The sequence below is a fragment of the Rhinoraja longicauda genome, chromosome 4, assembly GCF_053455715.1.
Source record: "Rhinoraja longicauda isolate Sanriku21f chromosome 4, sRhiLon1.1, whole genome shotgun sequence".
Classification (NCBI taxonomy): Eukaryota; Metazoa; Chordata; class Chondrichthyes; order Rajiformes; family Arhynchobatidae; genus Rhinoraja; species Rhinoraja longicauda.
Genome location: NC_135956.1, coordinates 58699046 through 58717319, shown reverse-complemented (window position 1 = coordinate 58717319; position 18274 = coordinate 58699046). Strand labels below are relative to the sequence as shown.

The 18274-nt window shown below is 38.8% G+C and overlaps 2 protein-coding genes across 2 annotated transcripts in view; one reads left to right on the top strand and one right to left on the bottom strand.

Annotated features, from left to right (window-relative positions):
* The window catches only part of cd226 (CD226 molecule), a 122972-nt gene extending 115279 nt beyond the window's left edge, over positions 1-7693 (top strand). The window contains exon 6 of the mRNA XM_078397807.1: positions 5500-7693. Coding sequence (XP_078253933.1) covers positions 5500-5622 — 123 coding nt within the window. The 3' untranslated portion in view covers positions 5623-7693. The remainder of the gene's footprint in view (positions 1-5499) is intronic.
* The window catches only part of dok6 (docking protein 6), a 328109-nt gene that overhangs the window by 43436 nt on the left and 266399 nt on the right, over positions 1-18274 (bottom strand). Inside the window, exon 6 of the mRNA XM_078397809.1 lies at positions 6709-6847. Within this exon, the coding sequence (XP_078253935.1) occupies positions 6709-6847 (139 nt within the window). The remainder of the gene's footprint in view (positions 1-6708; positions 6848-18274) is intronic.

Here is an 18274-nt window from a genome sequence, read left to right as displayed (position 1 = left end):
TTTGACCTCTCCATTTCAATGGAGAATGCCACAGACACACGGGTCAGTGCATTAGCAGGAAGAAGAGTTGAAATGATGACCAACCTAAAACTCAAGATGGCTGTTGGACATAAGGCAATGCACTGCAAAATGGTCGCCAAATGGATGTTTGGATGCACAAATATAGAAGAGGCCACGTCATGAGCACTGAATGCACTAGATCAGATCAGAGGAGATGCAGGTGAACTCCTGCCTCAACCTGCAGGTGAACCTGCCTCAACCCAGGAAGGGCTGTTTAGATCCCTGCATCATGATGAGTGGAGAGGTTGAGGGAAATATGTTACACCTACAGTTGACTGATGAGGGTAGAGCAGTGAATAGTGTCCAGATGGACTTTAGGAAGACATTTGATCAATTCCCTCATGGTAGGCTGATCCAGAAGATTAAGATGCATGGGATTGACACTGACTTGGTAGTTTGAATTCGGAACTAAATAGAAGATAAAGGGTAGTGATGGATGGGTATTATTCTGGCCGGAGCTCTGTGATCAGCAGTGAAAGTGTTCAGAAACAATCAGAAACAGTGATTAGAAAAGCACAGTGACACAGGTACACGAGCCCCCAAAGCCCATGTGATTTAGTCCCTGAGGATGATGTCTCCTTTAAGAGGGTGAATCTTCTGGCCCAGGCAGCATAACTAACCATGTGGTAAAAACCCCTGAGGACTAACTGGCTTAACTATTCAAGGATAGCTTAAACTTTTGCTACTGCAGTACCAGGGTCCCATATACTTCAAAAGGGCATCTATCGAATCAGTGCCCAAGCAGAACACAGTGCCTGTCTCAATGACAACTGTTATTTAGCATTTACGTTCACCGTAATGAAGTACTTCAGGAGATTGGTAATGGTGCGAATCAACTCCTGCAGCAGAAATGACCTGGATCTGCTTCATTTTGCCTATCACTGTAACAAGGTTAAAATCAGATGCTATCTCACTAGCTCTCCACTGTTCAGGACCATCTGGATAACTGGAACACATACATCGGGCTGCTGCCTACATTGACTACAGCTTGCTGATCAAATACATCACTAAGGTCCAATACTTGGACCTCTGTACCTCCCTTTGCAGATAGGATCGATGTCTTCAGTCAATGTGGATCAGTAACAACATTGACCGTCGAGATAATTGGCAAGGTTGTATGCTTTGTCCCCTGCTGTACTCTCTCCACACCCATGACTATATGGCTGAGCACAGTTCCAATGCCATCCACATATTCACCTGCAGCATCAACAGTAGTTGGCTGGGAATCACGGGTGGTGATACAGGAGAGTGATCGAACACCTGGATGAGTGGTGCTGCAACAACGAACTCTCGTACAATGTCAACAAAACCAACAATTTAATCATTGACTTCAGACAGGAGAAATTGGGAGACATGTGCCAGCTTTCATTGGTAGATTGGTGGTTGAGAGAGGTAGCATCTTCAAATTCCTGGGCGCTAACATCTTGGTTGAACTGTCCTGGGCCCACCACATTTAATCATGAAGTAGGCACGTCAACCACCATCTGGAAGTTTGGAGATTTAGCATATCACTGAATACTTTAACAAACATCCACATTGTAGATGTAGAAAGTATCCTGATTGCATCATGGCCTGGTACGGCAATTCCAGTGCACGGGAACACGAGATTGCAAAGAGTGGTGATCATAACCTGGTCCATCATGGGCACAGCCATCTCCACCATCAAAAGCATCTACATCAGGCACTGCCTCAAGGTGACAACGTCTATCCTGAGGATATCCGTCAGCTAGGCCATGCCATCTTCTCCCTAGGAAGGAAGGAGGTACAGACGCCCGATGTCCCACACTACTAGGTTCAGGAACAGCTACTTTCCTTTAACCATCAGGTTCTTGAACCAACCTACACAACCTTCATGTTAGTTCAGCAATGGAACACTACTGACCATCTCTTCCACTGCCATGAACGTTTTCTAATTGTGTTTTGCACAAATGTCTTGTTTTTTGTAGTCTTTTTCCTTTTCATAGTTTTGTGTAATTTATGTAATGTATAATATATGACATGTGTTTGTCTGAGCCTATATGCCTGCGATGCTGCTGTTAGCAAGATTTTCATTGTACCTATACGTCACTGTACGTGTGCATATCACAATAAACTTGACTTTAATACCAATTGCAATGGTGACATTAATGGCAAAGGTATTGAAATGAATCCAGGTGGTGAACCAGAGCAACTAAAACCATGTGCTTTTAAGATGGTTTATTTTGGTAGTCACAGCACAAAAACCGTTAAGGATGTTTTAATTTGTTGCTGTTGCTGCTTTTGGTACACATAGCATTAGTAATGGTTGAGAATTAAAGATAAACATTTAATAACATATTACCATTATCTCAGTAATTTGAATGTGGACTGATATGGTCAGTAATACATCCCAGTCACTAGAATGTTATTGGTTACACAACATTAATATCGTTGGCTAATTTTATTAAGTGGCTTTTATTCCCAGCATCACTTGCTAAAGAAATTACTGACCTAAATATTTCACTATTTTTTCAGATGCCTTTTATTAAGAATGATTCCCCAGCTGAGAGAACAAAGATGTGATTTCCAAAAAGATATTTCCAACCACATTTCCAACCTGAAAGGAAAGCTGCACAAGAGCAGTCCAGTCCTACTACTTAACCATGAAGCTGATATCAGAAACTCACCGTGCACAAAGAAATCCATTCCATTACACAAAGTCGCAACTTTGCGCTGCACAGATGCAGAGCTTCAAGAGGGATCCTTATTAATACATGCCGTAATCAAAACTTAATCCACATCAAATTCCCTCAGCATCACTGCCAAATCATGTGCATATAAAGTCACTGGTATGTTGATATAGAAGCAATATCTAATAAGCTTGTATTAATTATGATATTCCACATACTGTAGACCTTTCAAACAAAACGCTATGCACAGGCCTAAAACCGAAACATATCTTTCACTGAATCTGAAATAATTGTTTAAACAATTTGATTCTAAAATACGACAAATGCATTGGAAAGCAAGCAAATGTTTTCTTTAGCTAGGCAATTGATGTGTTAAGATTTCATTATTTCTCTGTTTAAAAGGCAGTGCAATTGTAAGCAAATATATGCAGAATGAAGACAGACACGGAAGGGATTTGAAAATTGCATTGCATTTTCTCTGCAACTAATTATGTACCAGTTTCTGTCACATGCCATTGTGAGCTGCAGCTCTGGGCTGTGGAAACCAGATTCATAAGTGATGTGACAATCCATTTGAAACAGGGGCAGTAAAAGACCAATTATGGCAACAGCTTGTCGGGGATTTATTGGCTTCATTGAGGCTAAAGCTTTTGAGCTTTTACAGTGCCCTCCATAATGTTTGGGACAAAGACTCATCATTTATTTATTTGCCTCTGAACTCCACAATTTGAGATTTATAATAGAAAAAAATCACATGTGGTTAAAGTGCACATTGTCAGATTTTAATAAAGGCCATTTTTATACATTTTGGTTTCACCAAGTAGAAATTACAGCAGTGTTTATACATAGTGCTCCCATTTCAGGGCACTATAATGTTTGGGACACAACAATGTCATGTAAATGAAAGTAGTCATGTTTAGTATTTTGTTGCATATCCTTTGCATGCAATGACTGCTTTTCATTCAGTCTGCGATTCATGAACATCACCAGTTGCTGGGTGTCTTCTCTGGTGATGCTCTGTCCGGGCCTGTATTGCAGCCATCTTTAGCTTATGCTTGTTTTGGGGGCTAGTCCCCTTCAGTTTTCCGTTCAGCATATAAAAGGCATGCTCAATTGGGTTCAGATCTGGTGATTGACTTGGCCACTCAAGAATTGACCATTTTCTAGCTTTGAAAAAACTCCTTTGTTGCTTTAGCAGTATGTTTGGGATCATTGGCTTGCTGTAGAATGAACCACCAGCCAATGAGTTTTGGGGCATTTGTTTGAACTCGAGCAGATAGGATGTGTCTATACACTTCAAAATTCATTATGCTATTACCATCAGCGGTTGTATCATCGATGAAGATAAGTGAACCAATACCTTCAGCACTTATGCCCAGGCCATAACACCCCCACCACTATGTTTCACAGATGAGGTGGTATGCTTTGGATCTTGGGCAGTTCCTTCTCTCCTCCATACTTTGCTCTTGCCATGACTCTGATATAAGTTAATCTTCATCTCATCTGTCCACAAGTCCTATTTCCAGAACTGTGGTTGCTCTTTTAAGTACTTCTTGGCAAAACTGTAACCTGGCCATCCTATTTTTGCGGCTAACCAGTGGTTTGCATCTTGCAGTGTAGCCTCTGTATTGCTATTCATGAAGTCTTCTGCGGACAGTGGTCACTGATAAATCCACACCTGATTCCTGAAGTGTTTCTGATCTGTCGGACAGGTGTTTGGGGATTTTTCTTTATTATAGAGAGAATTCTTCTGTCATCAGCTGTGGAGGTCTTCCTTGGCCTGCCAATCCCTTTGCGATTAGTAAGCTCACTAGTGCTCTCTTTCTTCTTAATGATGTTCCAAACAGTTGATTTTGGTAAGCCTAAGGTTTGGCTGATGTCTCTAACAGTTTTATTCTTGTTTCTGAGTCTCATAATGGCTTCTTTGACTTTCATTGGCACAACTTTGATCCTCATGTTGATAAACAGCAATAAAAGTTTCCAAAGGTGATGGAAAGACTGGAGGAAAGGCTAGCTGCCGAGAGCTCTCTTACACCTGCATTAAGGAGGCATTTAAACACACCTGAGCAACTACATACACCTGTGAAGCCATGTGTCCCAAACATTATGGTGCCCTGAAATGGGGAGACTATGTATAAACACAGCTGTAATTTCTACATGGTGAAACCAAAAGTTATAAAAATACCCTTTAATAAAATCTGACAACGTGCACTTTAACCACATGTGATTTTTTTCTATTACAAATCTCAAATTGTGGAGTACAGAGGCAAATAAATAAATGATGGGTCTTTGTCCCAAACATTATGGAGGGCACTGTCGCTTCAGTTTCATTCAAATCAAGAGAACTCCTGCCAATTGGATAGAGCTAGGGTGATGCAGAGATCAAAATTTTAAAGGAGTAAACAGAGCACAGACAGAAGTGACTATTTTGTGTGAAGAAAGGGATAGATCCTGCTAAAGTTGCCAAGGTCTGAAATGGGTCAACCTCAAACGGTTGAAAATAAATGCAAACATTATTCATTGAACAATTTCTCATTCGATTATTTTTGCTGTAACCCTCAATGGAAGGTTGCAAGTTAATTCAGAAGATAGAACAGTGGGTCTGTCAGGTAATTAAACTGCAAAATAAATCACATGTTGGCAAGTTAGAAAATGCTTAATTAATAAAAACTAATGGATATTTGAAATCGAACCATAGAAACAGCTGCTTCACAATTTTCAAACCTGTTATTTTCCGTCAAAAAGATTTTGCTGTGAATCTTAAGGAAATATTGCTTTTATCTTTCAATAGGAATCACTCATAGAGGCATGGAAAAGATCCAGAATTCAGAAGCAGAAGCCAGCCTGCGCTTACACAGATGGTCAGAGAGAAGGATTCACCAAGAAGAAAATGGGGTTTCTTTTTGCACACTAAGATAGTTTGTGTGGAGTAATTTACTTTATGTGTCTGATCTATTTGGAGAGATTGATGTTATGCAGATGAACTTTGATATGTACACCAACTCATCTAATCATAATTACAGAGACTTGGGAATCTTGTCTGATTAGTATTAATTAAATCTGCTTGCGTCTTTAACAATAACAGTGCGTTCAGAATATGGGGGCAAATTCATCCTTAGTGATAAATATGTGTTGAAGTATATACCACCAGTTTTGGTTGCCTTCTGAGTTTAGGCACAAAAGATGCTCTTGCACATATCTGGCGACAAATGATAAGTGTCGCCTCAATAAATACTAAAGAACAGTCTAAATCCGCTCTAATAACTAATAGCATTGGATGGAAACAAATATAATTGTGTGAAAGGATGAACTGCTTCCTTCTTTATGGTTGTGTTGATATATATCTACCTTTACTAAATGGGCCTTATCTATCTGAATCTTGGTTGGGTGGAAAGTTATGAATGAAGCAGGATCAATAATGAGAAAACTGGCAGTAGTTTAGAGTTTTCCCTTCCTATTGTAGCAGAATTCTGTGAGAATTGTTGGGATATTACCAGCTTAATGCAGAGCAGGTCATATTTAACAGTTAATTAATATTTAATTCAGAGATGCTTTACTCATGTCTGGCTCCAAAGCTAGTCGTTGCATACACTACTGTAAATTATGTGGGAGAGTGAGGAGAGATGTTTTAATATCCAGGGGCACCCTTGCTGATAGTTCCAACCTTCAATGAGTTGTCAGTATCAACTTATTACAGAATGCTTTTGGGACCTCTGATGAAGTTTTCAATGAGAGATACCTTCCACAAGAAAATTAGCACGAAGGACCAAATACCCATATCCAACAAAGGTTTTCAACAGAGGTTGATCCTCAGTCATTCATTTATTGAGCATTCATTCTCCAACATCCCTTTTGCTGTTGCATTGGAGGGCTGTTCCAATTCTAATGTAAAGTAATTTAAAAAGTGCATGTCAAATTTCACTACTAGACCCTATGACAAAAGGCTCAAGACATTGAATTCTTTTCATGTGAATGATACTGAAGTCTACAGGGTACGTACCCGTGTTTTCTTCTCCATCTCCAGCATCAGTTGTTCATGTTGTTCGGCTATGGCCAGAGTCGCTGAATGCACCTTCTGATAGATGTTCTCTCCTTCCCGTGTCTGAAATGTAAAGAGTCCCTCTCCTGTATCACACATTCTGTAAATGACAAACGCAACAGTTGTCATAGCTTGCATCTTTCTTCTTTCAAATAAACTAAGGCATTACTGAAGTTAAACAAGAGGAAGAATATTTTACTAATTGAATACTTAACTCTGAGCATTTCAGATTGGGAGCTATTTGATACCTCATGACAGTCTGTTTCTCATCTCAACAGTAATGATGGAAGATTGAATGGACATATTGACTCAGAGTTTATGGGTGTAAGGCAATGTAGCAGCATACCATGTTTAAGAAATTTATACCTTAATCCCACAGCTCAAGAAATATATGAGGCACAAATTTCTGGAAGTGCAAGCTAATAACAATATGTTAAGGCCAACAAGCTATCAGAGAGCTTGGTTGGCAATGGCAACAATTGGCTTGGTCTTCAACCAATGCAACTTAATGATAGAGATATAAAGAAAGAAAGCAAAGAAAGAACCACAAATAATACACAGAAAAGAAAATGAAGAAAGAAAGTTTTGATTTGGCATTGGAAGGCAAACTATCTGCTTTGGAGCACTTTATCAATCTATATAAATCCTCCACCGAGTTATGACCATAATTCATCTTAATACATTCTGTAAAAATCAATAGAGCATATCCATGAAAACATCTTCATGACATTATGAATAGGAAATGTCACATGTGACATCCTAATCATCTTTAAAAAGTAGCAGGGCACCTTGCCAGAGATAATCAGTTTTTAAAATTAAAGCCATTTGTCAGATCTTCAATTCCATTTCTCTTGTCCATTTTCTGCTTGAACAATACCCAGCCTCTGCTAAAAGTGGACTAATCTACTTGCAGCTTTCTTTCTCCACAAATGCTGCCTGACCTATTGAGTATTTGTAGCATTTTAGGTCTGCCAAAGACAGTAAATTTGCAGGCAATTTTCACCAGACATAACATTTATTAGTTTTATTAGAATGGATATTTTGTGCTTTAAAGTGAAGAACTTGCTTGTGGCCTGGCTGTCCAGTACCATTAACATGTTTACTATTACCTGATGATCGTATCTGTGAGACCCCTGCTTTGCTTACCAAACTTGATCATACACATGCAAGGTCAGCAAAAATTCAGATGAGACCAATTAAAAATGAGAGATCATAATGCACTGTTGCTGTTAATACAACTTCACACTTTGCATTCATATCCCCACCAGTTAAACAGAATGACAGAAAAAATAGGAGTGCTTTCACACAGAGTTCAGAATGCAGTCCTCGTACTTAACTCATTAAAAAAAAACTGGCAAAGTTTATAAAGGTTGAGAGAGCTATGAGAAAAGAGGCAAAAGAAACACTTGTTATTTTAATCTTATTCAAGGTTTCAAGGTCAGTTTATTGTCACAGGTACCAGTTAAGGTACAGTGAAATTTGAGTTACCATACAGCCATACTAAGTGAAAAGCAACAAGACACACAACTACATAAAAGTCAACATAAACATCCACCACAGTGGATTCCACATTCCTCACTTTGATGGAAGGCAATAAAGTTCAATCTGCTTCCTCTTTGTTGTATTGATGTAGTATGCATGCAATCATGTTCAATTCATGTCACAGTGCAACGAATGGTTTGCCAATTCATGAAAAAAAATGCATGAACAGATTTAACAACTTTGCTCTCTCATCTTACTGATTAATAACTGGATTTTATTAGGTTACTTCTGTGAATAATATTATAGTGATACCGTTACTATAGTAACAGTTTAGGTGTAGCGTATGAAGAGTATATTTCTATCCACTGCCAATGTCACAATAATAGATCTGAAGGTTGTAGCATAACAAGCCAGAAATGTTAACATGAAATAACAATTATGCTCATTTATTTAATATAAATAAAGTTGCTAGTTAAATAATGAATGTATTGGGTTAACATCATCTCAGGGTACCATTTGAAAATGATTCATTAAAATGATTGGCAATTTTGGTCTCAGTTGACTAGCTTAGATCAGATCATTATTAGTGCATTACTCAACTAATGTAACCTAAGGTGACCTTCATATATGTGGCAAAGAATGCAAAATGCATTTAGCCTTTAGTGGAAGGTACATTAATTCTCCAGGAAGGAAACCTGAGGCAGTAGCACAGGTCCTATCCATAATTAAAAATGAGTACAAACAATATATAATAATGGATTTTTTCCCCCCCAATATTTAAACACTGTTAACTTTTGAGCAAAGAAGTCAGAGCTTACAAATGTTGAAAATTTGCTCGTAGGCTGGATAAAGGGACTGCTGTGTCAACATGGAACCAAAATGGTCTCAGAGACAGAAAATAAAAATAATGGGCACAACTGTTAATGACAATGGAGAGATGTGCACAAAGGGGTTTGTATTTCTTGCATAATCTTGAAAATATGGTTCACAGCAAAGAACTAGTGAAACAGGTAGACATACCACGGATGACATGGAGAGACAAATGTGTAGTTATAAATTTGGGTCAGATAATAAGAATAAAGATAAAAAACCTCCCACTTTTAAATGTTATGCGTTGCATATCACTCTGTTTCATAAAAAGCGCAATCTTCTAATGTGAGGATCCCAAAATATGTTCAGGTTTTCCTGTGTAAAACTTCCCCATTTATTTATAGTGCATGATATTCATTTTAATCTAGCTGTAATAGATTGGAATGGAATGGAATACTTTATTGTCACTTGTGACAAGGCACAGTGAAATTCTTTGTTTGCATACCCAAGGTACATAGGGGTACCTAGGGTACATAGGGTGCTGACATGCAGCTGCCAACATTTACTCTCATCACTAAAGTATCGAGAACCCGCCTTTAAAGGACACATGCACAATACATGCAACACTTGTCCGGCTACTGCACAGTGTTGCTACTTCAAGGATAGATTCTGCAAAGGTCAGAGAAGGCATTGAGAGTATTCTGTGCGCGAGGACTGAACGAAGTAGATGAAGTCTTCTGGTTTTGAATATGGAGCTTGGCTGACCTCTGTAATGCAGCAGTAACTAGGAAACTGTGAGACATGGCATAGATCAATGGCAGCTGTTTGGACTGCCTGTGAATGACCTTCACCTTGAAGAGCAAAGCAGCTTAGGTACTTCAAGGTTGCTGGAGATGATAGATTTTAGTAAGGACTGTCCAGGTGAAGCCTAGCCTGTGTCGATACTGTTCTTCAGGCAGCTAATCTATCAGCATAGGTCTGTAAACATTCAGGTTGGAAGCTGGTTTGTGTGATAAGCCTTTAATGCCTCTTCTCACATGCTTCCAACAGCTGACTATAATGCCTCAAATAATTATTGTCTCTCTCCATGTTTACTTGCAAAAGAAGACTTCCAAAGGATTTTAAATGAATATATATGTCAGGGTTAATCATACTGGAGCAGCAGGGCTCATAAAATTGCATTGCTGCATCTACAACCAAGGACAGAACATCATTTTGTTTAAATCCTTTGGACGCTGACCAGATTGGGATGAATCAGATATGAGCCGGATTGCTGTATGAAAAACAGATTCATATAACACAGAGAGGGCCAAGAAATGATTACGAGAGATAATTAGCCCAACTATATTCCAGTCAATGAACAGCAACTTGCTATGGGGGTGGGGGAGGTGTTGGTAAAATCATGCGGAGATGCCCATTCTGACCAGATACTTTGTTGCCATCAGGATAATGAGGCTTGAATGCCAATTGTGGCCCAGGCTTTCCACTGCTATTTGGCAGGAGGGCGATCGACCCACTGTTCTCTGTCACGTGCTAGGTGTTACATCACTCCAGTCTGTTTATATTAATGCAAGAATTGAATAGAAACAATGTGAATAGAATTCACATTTTAAGTTACAATTATGCCTACAATGGTTGGAAAAGCAGTAATTATATGTGAGGACAATTCATTTTTTACTCCTTGACTGAATGTATTATCAGGTACATTTGAATATTTTTTTTCATATTAATACAAATACTAACTAGTGGAAGATAAACAAAAATCTCAGAGGAATGTTTGCTGGAGTATAGTCAGCTGTCCAAGAATAAAAATGTGGACATTATTAATTCTTTCAAATGAATTGTATATATAAAACATTAATTTTTCATGTCAATCAATTCCAAATATTATCTCATTTAATAAATATATTCTTAGCAATTCAATTTCCTCTGTGCCTTTTCTGTTACTACATTCACTAAACAATCAATTCTGCATGCTTCAAAGAACATAAGAAAACAGGAGCAGGAGTAGGCCACTAAGCCTCTCAATCCTACCCCACTATTTAATATGGTCATGGCTTATCTCAACTTCAGTGGGTGTAAGAAAATAACTGCAGATACTGGTACATATCGAAGGTATTTATTCACAAAATGCTGGAGTAACTCAGCAGGTCAGGCAGCATCTCAGGAGAGAAGGAATGGGTGACGTTTCGGGTCGAGACCCTTCTTCAGACGGGAGGGTCTCGACCCGAAACGTCACCCATTCCTCTCCTGAGATGCTGCCTGACCTGCTGAGTTACCAGCATTTTGTGAATAATCAACTTCAGTGGAAGTGCCTTCATAACCCCGATCGATCAAATATTATCTACTTCTTTAAATACTCCCAATGAACAAGTCTCCGTAAACCTCTGGGGCGGATAATTCCAGAGATTTGCCATTCTTTGTGACAAGAAACTTCTACATTCTTAGTTTACATGTCAACTGTCTAATCTTATACCTGCATTCCCTGATTTGAGACTCTCCCATTAGTGGAAACATTTTGATATCTACTCTGTCATGCCCTCTAAGTGGCATATCTCAATAAGATCAGCCCTTATTCTTCTAAGCTCCAAACAATATAGATCTAATTTCTTTACCCACATGTGATGACACAAACCTCTTTTTGCAGAAATTAGTTTGGTGGATCTCTTTTGAACTGTCTCCAATGCCAGCACGTTCCTTCTTAAACAAAATACAATCATTTTCAGTCTGAAAATGCATATGTTCGTTTTCACCTGAAAGAGACTCTGTGCAATTCCCTCCCACCACACACACACACACACACACACACCAGACTAATTCATTATAAATAAAGTTTAATGCTTTCATTTATACAGATAAAACGTTACACAATATTCCACAAGCCACTTTATGATGAAGTCATTCAGTTTGCATCCTGAAGCTGTTTTATATTCTCCTCTACACTCAGACTCCCAACTAGTTCAACATCATCAGCAAGACTTAGAAATATGACATTTGGTCCCCTCAGCTTATTCATTGATCAATGTACTTACGCATGACAGCCTGGCAACCTGAGAATAATTTATTCCCATGTATTTTTAATCATGTCAATACCCCCATTATCCACAATTACAGGTGTTCTAACTTTGTTGACCAACTTCCTGTGTACAAACTATTGAAAAGCCTTCCAGGGAAACAAATTCATCACATCCAATGGTTCTATTCTAGTAGTCAGATCCTCAAAAACCACTTGGAGATTGGTAAAGCATATTTTCTCCGCCTGAGGGTGGCTTCAATGTTGGGAGCCCCGACCGCCCCGACATGGCAAGTTTGACTGCCTGACCGCGGGAGAAGACAGCAGGGAAGAAAAAATACATTCTGGCCTTGCATCACAGTGAGGAGGTGACTGGAGGAGACTCACTGGATGTTTTTTTTGGTTTTGTGATTGTATGTGTTATTGCTTATTTTTATTGCTTCTTATTGTTGGACTGTGGGTAATGGAATGGACTGTGGGTAATGGAATTTCGTCCAAAAGACATGTTTTTTGGATGACAATAAAGGCTATTGCACAGGAGCACCTCAAGATTCTGATTTTGATATTCAAATAAATACAAGGTTCTGTTCTTACATCTTTCATTATGGGTTTTAGAATTTTCCCTACCTCTGAGTTTCGACCAATGTTAACAGTACTATGTCTTCTATTTCTCTCCTTTCTTAAATAGTATGATTACTCTTGCAACCTTTCAACCACTGTCTTCGCAAAGGTCCGGACACACTAAAATTCGTCTACCACCACAAAAGATGCAATCTCACTGGCTCTCCATTCTGCACCTGACCACTTGGAAAATATAAAAAACATACATCAGACTGTTGTTCATCGTCTCCAGCTTGGCATTCAATACCATCATCCTCGTAAACCCATCATCAACTCAGGAAACTGAGTCTTTACTCTCCCCTATTGGATCCTTGACTTTTTCATTGGCAACCTCCATCAGTACAAATTGGTAATATCACTTCCTCCTCGATGACCATTAGCACAGGAGCACCTCAAGGTTCTGTGCTCCGTCCCCTACTCCACACTCTTTATATCCATGACCTTGTAGCCTGGCTCAGTTCCAATGCCATCCATGATGAACACACTGACTGGATGCATCATAGGTTGGTTTAGTAACTCAAACACCCAGGAACGAGGAAGGCCGAAGAAAATTTTGGATATTGCCCAGTCTAGCAACAGGGCTATTGACTTCCTGCCTTCAAAGTGATCTACTGAAGGCGCTGCTTCAAAAAGGCAAGTAATATCACCAAAGACCCATATGCTTTCATCTCTTTGCTACCATCGGATAGCAGGTACAGGAGCCTGAGAGCTGTATGTTCAAGGACAGCTTCTATGTTCAAGGACAGCTTCTTCCTAGCAACAATCGACCTCTTGAATCACTCTGCACAACTTATTTTTTTTGATTGCACTACATACTTTGGTTTTGCACTATTATGTTTTGGTTACCTATTATTACTAATTATGAATTGATTGTATTATTAATTATTGTATGTTGTGTTTTTGCATTTATGGCCCTGTAAAGATGCATTGTTCATTGTTTCTATTGTTTAATTCCCAATACAGATCATAGTTAAACACTCCTGACACGTATTGGAAAGATTCCAAGTGTTGGAGGAAATGGAGGTATTGGACACTGATAATCAATGACATGGATTAAGTTTCTTCCACAATTTTACAGTTAATATTATATTGAAGATGGCAGAAGATCTGCCTTGGCTCAAGTCTTGGCCAATATTTACTCCTAATCAACTTTAAAAGATGATCATGATAGTGAGAAATTCCAATAAGCAAATTATCCACTACATTTCCTACATTACAATGGTAACTACACTTCAAATCTGCTTTGTTGTGATATCTTGAGTTCATAAATTACGCTTAATAAATGGAACTGTTACGTTTTATCTTTTTTTGATCTGAAGTGCAAAAAATTGCCTTGATTTACCACAGTGTTTCAGTGTAAATATACTTCATGTCACTTTGATGCTATTATAATGAGACAGAACTCCGTGGGGATTAACTATAGCACTGCTCTATAGTTTCTCATTTATTTTGCTTCGAGATACATTTACATGTAACCACAAAGGACAGGCAATTTAAATGTGGGCCTTTTGAAGGAAGGATTGACAATGCCTGTTTCAAAATGGAAGGAATGATGTTTGGATATATTCTGGTTTATGCAAATATTAATAAACTTGATCCAGCATCAATTGAAATATGCAGTAGTCCCCAAACTGCGACTTAAAATAATGCCATCATGTCACCATTTCTGCACATGATCCTTTTATCTTTGACTGCTCTTTACTCTACTGTGTGTGATGCAGAGCAAATCATTTATAGTTGTTGTATGTATTGTATATCCATTCAAAGGACGTATGCAATTCAGCTTTTCTTTCTTAGTATAATGATTATAAATAAGAAATGTGTATCTGTTATAATCAAAGAGTTGAAGAAAATGCTCAACATAGCTTCAGTAAGTCAGCTTATAATGTATTGATTTCATTCCTGTATAAGAAATAATTGAAGAAGTGGAATTTCATTATGGCTACATTATTCTTTTTGTCAGACTCCCCAGAGTCACTTCCATGAATTGTGGATTGTTACAGCAGCAGTTATAAAGCAAAATGAAAGCAAGAGCTTTGTGGTGTTTCATTAAAAGTGTTTAATAATTGTGACAGACAATTCAGGGAGCAGATACTGTTATTTATCTTTAAAGACCCGTTAGTCAATAAATGGGTTGGTCTACTTCCCATTAACTTTCAGTGTGAGCTATGAAGCTGACCCCAATGCCCTGCAGCTGGGTTTGAGAGGAGTGATTACAGTCTTGTCTCAAGGCTTATTCAGTCTTTGACTGGGTTGTACCTGTGGCATAAGTAGCTTCACCATGCAATGGAAAAAGTGCTGCTGTGGAGTTAAACAGTTAGCAGTATGGACATTTTCAGACCCCTTTCTGGGCAGTTTAGTTTAGTCTATTATTGTCACGTGTACCAAGGTACAGTGAAAAGCTTTTGTTTGCATGAAGATCTTGTCACAGAAGACTATGCATAAATACAATCAAACCATCCACTGCGCACTGGTAAAGGTTAAGGGGCATCTTGTTTACCAATCCCTGTGAAATATTAATTGCAGATAACCATCTTTACTGAAGTTCTGGTGACAACCATCTTGTTAAATCATTTAGCTTTAGAAAGTCAGAAACTAAGGAGCAGAAAGAGAATGGAGATGCAAGGGCATATGGAGACACTGGAAATTGGTATGACTGTTGTGTAGACTGAGGAGTCTATAACTGTACTTTCAGCTCAAGTCATGGAAGGACATTTGGCCATGTGGGAGAATGTGCTGATGCCGTTGACATTGAATTGTCGGTAGTGGTGAGCATCCACAAAACAAGTATCTAGTGATATCACCGGCTCAAAGCAAAGTTCAGCAGCTTTGTGGGATCCCGGAGTGATTAGAACAAGATAGGTCAGGAGATTCTAGAAGGGTGCAAATAGACAGCAGTGACATACTGTATAAACAACTTCTGATTAGAAAAGACTAAGTACTGGCTGTTGTCAAGACCTTTGAGTGATTTGGCCTGTGGAAACAAATATACAACTGGATAAAACCAGATTCACAACCATACTTTCCCCACTACCTGGAGATTGAGGAGTGTAACCAGAAGAGACATGAGAGAAACAAAGTGATGATGGGCCAAGGATCCAGCAGCAGAAGAGACTTGAGTGCAAAGCAGTAACACAGAGGAGTCTGGAACTAGATGTGGGTTGGTTTGAAGCGAACAAAGGCTGGATGAAGGCTCCAGTGGAACAGGGTACAGTCAAGTACATGACCTCAGGTGAGCTCAGATGCAAATGTTCAGTCAAGGACTAAATGGATTACAGCATGATCTCAGAAAATGTTGGCTACTTGGGAATTAGAGAAGAGTACGGCTGCAAAGTGTGCTTTTCTAGAATTTATACTCCACATTTGATGGATTCATTATGATAATGTGATCAAATATCCTGTTTACCACAAAGCATTCAACGTTGTATTGTAATGTTGTATGCCCTCACCAACCTTACAGGCACAAAACCATGACTAGGGATGGGTTCATGGACACTTGACTCTGACATTCAATGTCATATCTCAACTTCTACATCAAGTTCACTTTTTCACTCCATCTCTATAACTTTGACTCCTAATATGCTCAAAAAATTATTAATTTATCTATTAATTTTAAAAGTACAGATCATTCACAGTATTCCAGAACACATTCAAGATTCAATCTCTTCTGTGAAAATAAATTTCTCATCCACTTCCACATATGACCAGTCACCTATCTTTGACCCTGAACTCTCGGCACTACTGGTGGGTATCTTGAAATACTAATTTCTTAGTGACTTTCTCAGTCAATGCAATTTCACTCACACATTCACGGAAAATGGCTTAGATGGATCAAAATGACATGATGAAAGGTCATTGCCGTAAACCTTTGTCCCTATTTCTCTCTCCACAGCCTGACTTGCTGAATATATCCAGCATACTATTTCCAAAATATTTGTTGTATTTATTTCAGATATCCTGGATTACTTTTACTGATCATTCTCAAGGTCAAAATGTGTGAAATCCCTCAGTTTTTGGCTCCTCCATCCTTTAAAAAAGTCAGCTTAAGTGAAGATGTGTCAACTGTTCTGAAGCTACTTGTCATCTTTTCCAAAGCTTTGAGGCTTTGAGGTTTCAATGTTGTGCACATATAAAGGACCATTGCATTGGCATTTCCAATTAATGTCTGAAAAGCCAAATACAAGCATTTGGCTGCGGACCCTGCCAATTGAATGGCATTCTGCACTGAGTGCTTCTATATTTTAGCAGCTGGCTAAGTCAATAAAAATGTGAATTTCAGTTGGTTTCTACAATGGATGGCCAATTATTTCCACTGGAAAACCACCAGACACTAGAGCCCTTTACTGCCCCTTGCACTTTATCCCTTTCAAAACAAATGAAAAAATGCCCAGTGTAATTGTAACGCGAGTCCAAACCCAAGTAATGGATTATTTTCTAAAGCTAAGGCTATTTATAAGCTTTCCGCTTTTTGTAGGCAGTGGCAACTTCCCTGCAGTTGTTCACAACTTGTGCCACAGTAATGGATGAGGTGCAACTTTTAAAGAAAAATAGCTTTTATTTTCCTCTCAATCTCAAATTAACACTGCCATCCATTCACCACAATTGAATTTAAATCAGGCGTCTTGGCAGGGGATGCAATTTTTGAAGGGAAATTACCATGTGTTAGAAAATCAGATCAATGTGATGTCCCCTTCAGAGCATTTGTGCCCAGGTGTATATTCAGAGGAAGGAAGCAAATTAAACTTTAGACTTTAGAGATGCAGTGCGGAAACAGGTCCTTAGGCCCACCGGGTCTGTGCAGACCAGCGAACACCCCATGCACTAGCACTATCCTACACACTAGGGACAATTTATAATTTTACCAAAGCCAATTAATCTCCAAGCCTGCACGTCTTTGGAATGTGGGAGGAAACTGTAGCACCCGAAGAAAGCCCATGTGGCCACGGAGAGAACGTACAGACTCTGTACAGAGAGCACCTGTGTTCAGGATTGAACCTTGGTCTCTGTCACTGTAAGGCAGCAACTCTACCGCTGCACGGCTGTGTCGCCTTCTGCTGAAAGGACAGTTAATGATGTACGTGGTACTTGAACCAGGAAGTGAAAGTCAGATTAATAATTCATTGCCAAATCATGTACTGAAACTAAATGGATTAAAAGTTGGGTAGGATTGAGATAGAAAGAGAAATGAAGTAAACGGAAAGAAAAACAAGAAGGGTCTCGACCCGAAACATCACCCATTCCTTCTCCCCAGAGATGCTGCCTGTCCCACTGAGTTACTCCAGCTTTTTGTGTCTATCTTCAGTTTAAACCAGCATCTGCAGCTCCTTCTTACACTGGAAATATTATACCTTTTTTTATATCTCCAACAGCATTTAAAAAATAATGTTCCTTATTTGAAAATATATATTTTTTAGTGCTCAGATTACTTTACAGTAGCTGGGATTTACCTTACTGTTAAAAACTCACTTACACTGGAATGGACAAAGCCTAACTTTTACTATTGATTTCAACTTGTTTCAAGAAGATAAATTCTACAGCTTCAAGTCATTCCATGTGTCTCCAATTTGAATCTCTCATGGAGACACTCAATGTTAAACTTCT